This window comes from Lepidochelys kempii, chromosome 6 (assembly GCF_965140265.1).
Source record: "Lepidochelys kempii isolate rLepKem1 chromosome 6, rLepKem1.hap2, whole genome shotgun sequence".
Classification (NCBI taxonomy): domain Eukaryota; kingdom Metazoa; phylum Chordata; order Testudines; family Cheloniidae; genus Lepidochelys; species Lepidochelys kempii.
Genome location: NC_133261.1, coordinates 118,506,135 through 118,515,830, shown reverse-complemented (window position 1 = coordinate 118,515,830; position 9,696 = coordinate 118,506,135). Strand labels below are relative to the sequence as shown.

General features: G+C 45.4%; 1 protein-coding gene across 2 annotated transcripts; it reads right to left on the bottom strand.

The window, feature by feature from the left end:
- Positions 1–201: 201 nt before the first annotated feature.
- Positions 202–9,293, bottom strand: ZBTB25 (zinc finger and BTB domain containing 25). Of its 2 annotated transcripts, none has more exons than XM_073349859.1 (3): positions 9,148–9,293; positions 4,048–4,227; positions 202–1,521 (listed from the first exon to the last, which is right to left on the bottom strand). In XM_073349859.1, exons 2-3 carry the CDS (start codon positions 4,218–4,220, stop codon positions 390–392), a joined length of 1,305 nt encoding a protein of 434 aa, XP_073205960.1. In that variant the 5' UTR covers positions 4,221–4,227; positions 9,148–9,293; the 3' UTR covers positions 202–389. The 2 variants fall into 2 exon arrangements, with proteins under 2 accessions (XP_073205960.1, XP_073205959.1); XM_073349858.1 differs by lacking the exon at positions 9,148–9,293 and adding an exon at positions 7,307–7,467.
- Between the last annotated feature and the right edge of the window lie 403 nt (positions 9,294–9,696).

Sequence of the window (9,696 nt, the reverse complement as noted above, 5' to 3'; positions counted from 1 at the left end):
CTGAATACATTCAACCCACTTTGGTTTCAGAATAATTCTAAAGACACACACAGTCCTAAAGTTCTGCTCAGTGTGCTAGATGCTTAAACCCCACACTCACTAACTTCTACAATCTCATCTTGGGTAATGCACAATTAATTTATGAAAGACTGATCTAAGTTATCTGGACATTGCCGACAAATAGCTTGTTCTCTAATCAACTTGGATTTTAAAGTTTAAATATACAAGTAAAAGGGTGTACATAGTTGTTACAGCCCCATCTCGCTCAAGACAGAGCTGTTCGGTGAAGCAAAAACTTCAGAAGAGTACCCAGAACATTCAGCAAAATGAAAGGACACAAACAAAGTGAAGCATTCATAGTTTCAGCTCATCAGAGGCAACGTACAAAGCTATTCTACGAGGATCGCATCAACATTTTCTGGAGCAAGATCAGACTCCGATGCACATGATGAATCTAGGTGATCTTGAGAGAGCCTGGCACTTTTTACTGGACAGTCAGACCAACTGTCACAATAAGGATGAAACCTGTGGGCTACTGGGTTACCAAACCTTTGGCCTCGGTTATATTTGTATTGTTTCCCTTTGTGGGCGTACATGTGTTCCAGCAACTGGCTCTTTCGGAGAAATTTGTGGCCACAGACTGTGCAACTGATTTTTCTCTTTCTTGAAAAAGAAAAGTTGCAGTTTAACTCCACAGGCTCAGTGTCTTTGGAGACTAGCGACCACTGGCCATACTGTAAGGGCTCTGTGTTACTATGGTTTGGATGTTCTGACGGATGCTCCTTCTCTTTCCTTAGGAAGGTACCAAGCCGATGACTTTCAATAGCTTCCCCCTTTTCAGTAATAGGCTGCACTTCACCAAGGTCATTGCTCTCCAGGATGGAGGCTGGGACGCCAAAGGGAAGTGAGCCGGAGACATGAGTATGCAAGTGTTCCCGCAAATTCCCACGGGAATCAAAGCGCTCCCCACAGTAATGACATAAATGCATTTTGAGATTAGTTCTAGAAACATCTGGAGCGGGCGACACGTGACTTTGGGACATCACTGGCTCGGGGTCACATTTCTCCTGCTTTATAGACACAGATGATTTCTGAAGCTCCTCCACTGGTTTGGCAACCCCAGTTGCTTGGGTGGAAGGATGGGTGATCTGTTGTTCGAGGGTACCATCATCTAGTCCAATGGCAAGTGAGAGCTGTAACTGTGGGTGATCGCCCGGGTTAGCAGACCTGTTGCTGGCATTTGTCAGATTTTCTTTTGCTCCAAGACCTTCCTTTGTTGCTTTGTGTGCGGTTGAAATCTGAATTCCATATAAGTTTGAAGACTGCATCGTCTCTGGGGAAAGTATCTGGTTCATTTTAATTGCAATATGGGAAAGGTAGTCTGCATGGAGAAATCGAATGCCCTCCTCCAGCCGGCTGGGGTTGACAGTCTGCTTTGGACCTTTTCCAGTGTACATGATGTGCAACAAGTAACTGAATATGTCTGGTTGGATATCTGTAGGCTGAATCTTTATGCAGTCACTGTTTAAAACAGAACACATGATTAAATATATCTGTTTCTCCAAATTATAATCCTGGCCATTATTTAAGCATTCATGTGGCCCTTCATTTACTTTGAGAGAACACACGTTGGCTACCTTTCCCAGATTCAGAATAAATATGACACATGCACAAAGAAAAGGACATGGGCATAATTTACATGTGCAATTATAGTGACTGCGTGCATAACTGCATCAATTGTGCACGAACGTGACCAGTTAGCCATCCACTCAGTCATTTGTATATGCAGTGTAACTTTGCATGCCACTGCAGTAATTGTTTGCAAATTATGAATTCACTTATTGTGTGCGATTCTGAAAATCTGGGCCTAAGACTATTGCTATATATTTAAATAAATAATAAATTCATTATTAAATTCAATAATTAAATAAATTCAACAGGGTGGACTGATTTAAATCAAAGTGATTTAAACCATCAATCTTAATCATGATTTAAATTAGCAAGGATGAAACTTTGATGTAAATCATCAATTTTAAATGTGTTTTGCATCTGTACTTTTTAGCTATTTTCCTAAAGAAAGGTTGATTCTCGCTGCTTGGCAACCATTAAAACATGTTGATTTGCAATTAAATATAGCCTTTATACTAAGTGTCATTATTCTTTTTGATAACCAGGAGGATACACTATATCTATACACATTTATTTAAGCAATTAGATAGATTAACTTGCATTTATTCTGATTCTTATTACATTTATGATGTTAGAAAATGGTGAATGACCCATTTCTTATTTACTAGATGATTACTTGTGATTTGTGTCAAGCTCTATTTGGATGGATATTCAAATTCAATTAAAAATGCACATAAAGAGCATTTTAAAAATTTAATTAAATAAAACTACTTTAAATGTACTGGATATGTAAGAAAAAAGTGCATTAAAATTAGCAAAACATTTTATATTAAAAACTAGCTAATTTATTAAAGAAAGGAAGAGATTTCTGTAGTTAGTGACTTGAACGGATTGTTTCTGGTCACCATGTCCTTCAAATTTCAGAACAAGTAGATCTCATCCTTAAACACCTAGTTTGTATTCATAGTTTAGTAAATGAAGACTGTTTTCCTGTTTTTCTTAACTTTGAATGAACTAGTCATTGAACTGACCAAGTTGAATAAACTGAAATGAAGAAAATATTCTCTCTGCACCTGCAGAAGAGGCTTCTGCTGTCAAAAGCTAGTTTAGCCCTTCAGCAAACTCTGGATCTAGATGCTTAGAGAGTGACTTCCACCAATTCAGTGGTTTGACTTTAAAACATGGCAGCAAATATATACTGTTTAGTATTTTTGTGCTGCATTTAATTGGCTTTAACAGATTATAATACATTAAGCATTAAAATAGGTTGTCATAATTTCAAAACTAATTTTAAATAGGTTTATTTTAAAATAAACCTGCATTTAGTTTAAATAAAAAAAATATTTTGTGTTTAAAAATCATTGATTTTTATCCACTCTGCATTACAATAGGCATATATTTTATCAGCTTTATGTCCCAATGTCAATGAATGGTATTGATTATAACAAACACTCAGCACTAATCTCTCACTCCCAGCCATCAAAGCACTTTCCAAATTTTAATCAAAGAGCCTTCAAGATCGCTGAAGGAGTATTCGCAGATAGGAAAGTGAGCACACAGACAGACACCTCATCTGTAGACAGCAACTCCATGTCAGAGGCAGGATTAGAACTCAGGAGTTATCCCATGTAATTACAAAATCTGACGCCTTCAAAACCACTTTTTACCCAACTGGGGTGCAGCATCTGAATGTCACCAGGTGACTGATACTCAGTGCTCTACGACACTTGAGATGAATTGATGGTCTCAGCACAGTCTGTTATCTGTAAGTGTCTGCAGCACAATATGGCACCGTTACCCTTGCTAGTAGTTGCAACAGCAAGGCCATGAACTGAATGAGTTTGGAAGCTGAACTACACCAGTCTTGCCAGAGTCATTTGGTGACAGAGCGTGGGGGGAAGCTTGTCCAGCTACCAGACATCCTCTGTGTATTCTGTAGACAAATACTGTACAAAGTTAGTTCCCAAGCCTTACAGGTCAACAGGAAACACAAACTCTGAACTCAATTTTATTTTTAAAACTTCAGTGTTGGTCCAAATGGTAAGCCAAAGTATTGTATTTATTTCTATGTACACACAACTTCAGTGAAAAATTCTAGGCATTTGCCGCTTAAGAAAGCTGTGATACTTCTTCAACTTTTGTTTCTCCATTCATCCCTCTTCAAATGTGCAGCAATGCCAGATGTTGGACCTGAACTTTGGCTTATGCTGATTAAACAAGTAAGATCAAAAGGACTTTCTGACACTACATTCTAGGCTGGAAATGAACTGGTTTTAGAGGGTTACAACTCCATAATTATTTTATGTAACCAATCCAGAGTCATTTAATCCCTCACTAATGTTCCTTCAGAATTTAATTCCTTTTAAAGAACAAATTTTAAAAGTTGCCTTAAATGCAGAAAAAGAGGTACGTTCTTACCTTGTCTGGTGAATAAATATCATCTTAAAGTAGTTCGAAAAAGCAGCTAGCACTGCTCTGTGGGCCTTGAAGTAAACATCTCCTATTGCAACGGTGCAGTCACACAGAAAACCAAACTCACGCTGCATGTTCAATTGCTGCAGGAGGACTAAACTGTGGCTAGCTGTATCCATGGTGTTTCTAAAGGCAAAAGAGGACAAAATTTGAGTTCTTGGTGAAGTGAAGATAATTGTAGTAGTATCAAAGACCAGTTTATTTCACTGAAGAAGTGATAAAGGCGCATACTGTGGAGGTCATACAAAAGCTAACAGGGCTCTCTGATAGTGCAGTATGTTAACATCTGCCAGGTGGTATGTACACCACAATTTAGTAACTTCTCCCACTGATATCATTAGGAATGCCCCAAACACAGTCTATTGAAATTGAAAAATGATTCTCTATTTGCCTTTGTGCTGGGTAGAAACTCCAGATTTTTTTGTTAAAAAGAACCTGCTTCATCTAAACAGTCGGAAGTTACCAAACCTTAACATCAAATGGACTCTGCTTTTGCTCTGGCCTGACTTCTCACCTTTCCCCCAGAACTGAAACTACTCTAGAATAAGAAAGCCATTTATCCAAGTCAGTGACCTCTATTCACTGAAGGTCTAATGCTGCATTCATTACCTGTGGAACCAAAACTCCCACTAAGAGTATGTCTACACTACAGTGTAAGCCTGGGCTCAGACTCAGGTTTAAGCACAAACACCTGTCTGTCCACACACAAATCTGTCCGACTCCAGGCCAGTAAACCCTCAGTACTCAGGCCCTAGGACCTGACTGTGGGGCAGGGTCCAAACGAGAGTCCCACTGTGAGTCGGGTCCAAACTTTATCATTTTTCAGCATGGACACAGCTCCGAGCCAGGTCTCCAGACCTGTGCCCTGAGAGTCTGAAAAACAGTACCCCACAATCCCATGGGCGAATGTTTCTTGCCTTTCTATCCCAAGATTAGCCAATCAACTCCCAGGAAACAGAAGCAAACCCCCCTTCTCCCTTTCACGTACAGCTGCGCGGTGTTTAGCCCTTCCATTTCATTCCGAACTGAACAGAGTTAACTCTCCTCTCCCTGAATTAGTTATGACCAGTGAGAAGAAGTCATCCTTTGCTAAGCACTATGGTCATGGGACCATAGTCAGATTCCAGTAAATCTCTCGTTTGAGACAAACAAGACATTTGACTTCAGTAAGAGTACCAGAAATGACCATGCATACCAAGAAATACTGGGTAAGTCAGCAGCGTTGGGGATTCAATGGACCGATGCGGAGGGAAGGATCTCATGGCTCAAGACAGACTATTGGAAAGCCAGGGATGAGAACTGCACTTCTGGGAACTTCCCGTCATCCTGCCTCTTTTAGGAAGAATTTGACCAGATGCTGGTTTCTAAATCTCACACTGCACTGAGCCCACAGCGGTTCACAATAGCCTGATGAATGGGGATGGCGACCTTCTAACCCCCCGAATCTAAAGGCTTGTCTACATTTTAAATGCTGCAGCGGCACGGCTGCAGCTGTATCACTTCAGTGAAGATGCTGTCTACACCCACAGAAGGGGTTCTCCTGTTGGAACAGGAAATCCACCTCCCCGAGGGGGTAACTAGGTTGACGGGAGAATTCTCCTGCTAACCTTGCGCTGTCTACAATGGGGGCTAAGTCAGTTTAACTGCCTCACTCTGGGGTGTGGATTTTTCACACCCCTGAGCGAGGTAGTTATACCAACCTAATTTCCTAGTGTAGACCAGGCCTAAAATAGTATGGGAGGAGAGCCATTAGCTGCCGGATCAGGCTCATGATGTGACTCTGATGCTCATGCCAGTCCCCACGGAAGCTTTGCTGCCAGAGCAGCCATAACATGGCCTGGGTCCATACTCAGAGGAATTGTTTGATATTGCCTCGGGGAAGCAGCCTGCAGCAGAAATAGTAGCAGAAACAGAAGTAGCGACCCAATATGGAAAAGTCAAAACTAAGAGCTTGGATCAGACACCCAGAATACATAATGTCTACAATTAAATCTAAGAATATTAAATATCTTTAAAATCTATGCAATGAAAAGGTAAATAAGCAACCGAAGTTAGAAAAGTTCATCATATAATGCTTTAATCAAATCCACTGTAAACATCAGTAAGTGCCTAACTGATTTAGAAGCACAAAAGCCTTTGACTTTCCGTGTCTCACGACACGCTCAATGACAGTGTCATTCAGACTGTCTTGTATCCCCTGAAAAATAAGTCATACAAAAATTGCACTATATGTTCCTAAAGCATTCTTGAGCTACACAAGCACAGAGTATTACCTGATAGACACAACGTGCACTACATGAGAAATTTTACTCAAGCACACAAGTGGAGAGAGAGAGAAGGAGAAGCACACAACTTCCGAGGGATCAACATTTTGATCCTAGTTTAACAAGCTCAGAAAAGACGACAAATGTTTAATACACCCCTTTCCTCTCTTGAGAGAGTATCTGTAAAATGTGTTTGGTTTTGATCACTGAAAATTAAAACAACCCCCCTCCCCACATACATTTTTATAAATTCTAATAGGATCAACTCAGCACTCCACCCTTCCAAGACAGGAGAAATGTGTTTCATGAATGTTACTGTCTGGTGATCTTTCATGTGTAATAGTGGGAGTCAGTGGCAGGGTTCATGCCCTACCCTCTTATTGGCTTTCAAAACTAGGGTCCTGTCTACTCTCCACCGACTTTATCTCATCTCTCCATCACCACTGCGTGCTGCACGGGCGGATGCCGTCCCATGTCGGGTAGTATCTGTTGTTCAGCAATGCTGTGCATGTTCATAGGACACACAATGGCTCCCACCAATATCCGTGCTGAAACTCCCACTGATTTCAACAGGAGTAGGATTAGGCTAATCACTTGTAAAGCGATTTCACATCCTTCAGAATAGGAGGGACAACAGAGAAATAAAATCTTACAAAATCAAATAAGAATCAAAGTAACAAAGAACTCATCACTCTGAGTCTTATTTTCAGACAAAATAAAGGTGGCCACACGTCCTCACCCCACATCCCGTCCCATAAGGTGCAGTAGATACAACGCTCACTATTTTGGGACCTGTGGAAATCTGTTTGTAAACCCATTGGAGGTAGCAAGGATAGGAGTAACTATCAAATTCACTGTGATCACAGCCATAGTGGACACTATTCAGGGGACACCATCACAGGGCCTAATAACATCAGCCACACTATCAGAGGCTCGTTCACCTGCACATCCACCAATGTGATATATGCCATCATGTGCCAGCAATGCCCCTCTGCCATGTACATTGGTCAAACTGGACAGTCTCTACGTAAAAGAATAAATGGACATAAATCAGATGTCAAGAATTATAACATTCATAAACCAGTCGGAGAACACTTCAATCTCTCTGGTCACGCAATCACAGACATGAAGGTTGCTATCTTAAAACAAAAAAACTTCAAATCCAGACTCCAGCGAGAAACTGCTGAATTGGAATTCATTTGCAAATTGGATACTATTAATTTAGGCTTAAATAGAGACTGGGAGTGGCTAAGTCATTATGCAAGGTAGCCTATTTCCTCTTGTTTTTTCCTACACCTCCCCCCTAGATGTTCTGGTTTAACTTGGATTTAAACTTGGAGAGTGGTCAGTTTGGATGAGCTATTACCAGCAGGAGAGTGAGTTTGTGTGTGTATGGGGGTGGGGGGATGTGAGAAAACCTGTATTTGTGCTGGAAATGGCCCACCTTGATTATCATGCACATTGTAGGGAGAATGGTCACTTTGGATGAGCTATTACCAGCAGGATAGTGAGTTTGTGTGTGTGGTTTTTGGGAGGGGGGTGAGGGGGTGAGAGAACCTGGATTTGTGCAGGAAATGGCCCAACTTGATTATCATGCACATTGTGTAAAGAGTTGTCACTTTGGATGGGCTATCACCAGCAGGAGAGTGAATTTGTGCGGGGGGGTGGAGGGTGAGAAAACCTGGATTTGTGCTGGAAAGGGCCCAACCTGATGATCACTTTAGATAAGCTATTACCAGCAGGACAGTGGGGTGGGAGGAGGTATTGGTTCATATTCTCTGTGTATATATAAAGTCTGCTGCAGTTTCCACGGTATGCATCCGATGAAGTGAGCTGTAGCTCACGAAAGCTCATGCTCAAATAAATTGGTTAGTCTGTAAGGTGCCACAAGTCCTCCTTTTCTTTTTGCCAATACAGACTAACACGGCTGCTACTCTGAAACCAGCCATAGGAAAGTGCTGGGGGAGGAGAGAACAAACAGGACCTGGCCCCGCTACTTTAACTATCCTGCGGAGTCTGACGGTCCCTTTGACACGACCGGAGACGCTGTTATGTGTCTACACTACAGTGAGCGCCAGGACAATAGGGCGCTGGTCCATGCCTCGGGATTCTGCACGTTACACCAATACACATTATTAATAATAAACAACAACAACCCTGCACTGCCAGATCTAGTTCCTCCCTGCCTCGTTTTTCAGGCGCCTGCACACCTCGGCACCCGGAGGCACAACCTCACACGCACGCCGCCAGTCGCGGTTCGATGTCAGACCGCAGCAGCGATCCCGCTGGTGTATTACGTTGCTGCGGCTCACGAGCGGCCGGGGCCACGGGTCACACCGCCTGCAGCGCAGTTCATGGGTCATATCGTTTCTCCCGCCCGTTCCCGACTCCCGCACGAGCCACTGCATTGCGAAGCCCCAGCGCTAAGCTCGGAGGCATCTGGCAGGAGTGCGGGCAGCCCCGGCGGCGCCCAGCCGCCCCGGGGGGACGCGCCCGGCAGGCGGCAGCCAGCCTCTCGGGATGCTGCCGCCGCTGCACCGCGGAGGCCAGGAGGGGCTGCCCCCCCGACCTATCCAGGAGCACCGGGCGGGAGGCTGCCCCGGGGACGCGGCGGAGCAGCGCCCATGTCCGGGCGATGCAGCCCGAGAGCGGCAAGGAGGAGCCGGGCCGGGGCCAGCCACAGCAGCGGGATTGCTGCGGAGCAGCGAGGCCGGGCCCCGGGGAGGCGCTGCAGGGACGCAGGGCGGCAGCCCCTGCGGCGCGGGCGGGGCTCGCGGCTTACCGGTGGGAGGCTCCAGCCTGCGCAGCTGTCGGCCCGGGTCGGCGGCCGCGGCTCGCGCATGCACCGGGCCCTGGCGCGCCTCTCCGCTCGGCCGCGCAGGGTGCATCCCCCCCGCCCCCCGGGAGCCGAGGCTGCTGCCGCTGCAGCGTCCTCGTGCGGCTGGACGGGCCCCTCTGCAGCGCGCCCCCCCGCCCCCGGAACAAAGACGGCTCAGGCTGGGCTGTGGGCCCTGCCCCCCTGCGCGCAGCGGTGCTCTTTCTGCACCGACCCCCTGGCGCACAGCGAACAGGGGCTGGCTCGTCGGGGGCTCTCCCGTGCCTCAAGCGCTCGTGCGGCGGGGCGGTAATGGGCAGCTGGCCCCCTATACTGCGGGGCGGGGACAGTGCAATGGCTGGGCATGAGCCGCACCCACAGGGAGCCAACTCTGCCGAGGCCTGGGGGGAATGCAGGCCCTGCCTCCCCGGGGGTGTGGGGGGGGTGTGTCCCGGAGCAGCGAGCGCTGAGCTGCCCCCTGGGGTGGGCCTAGGCCCTTGCAGGGGTGCTGCTCCC

What these genes read in the sequence shown, in the direction of transcription:
- ZBTB25 (XM_073349858.1), bottom strand. An exon ending in ATATTTATTCACCAGACAAG is followed by an intron (nt 1,522 to 4,047) that starts GTAAGAACGTAC and finishes TGTTTTAAACAG; the next exon opens with TGACTGCATAAAGATTCAGC.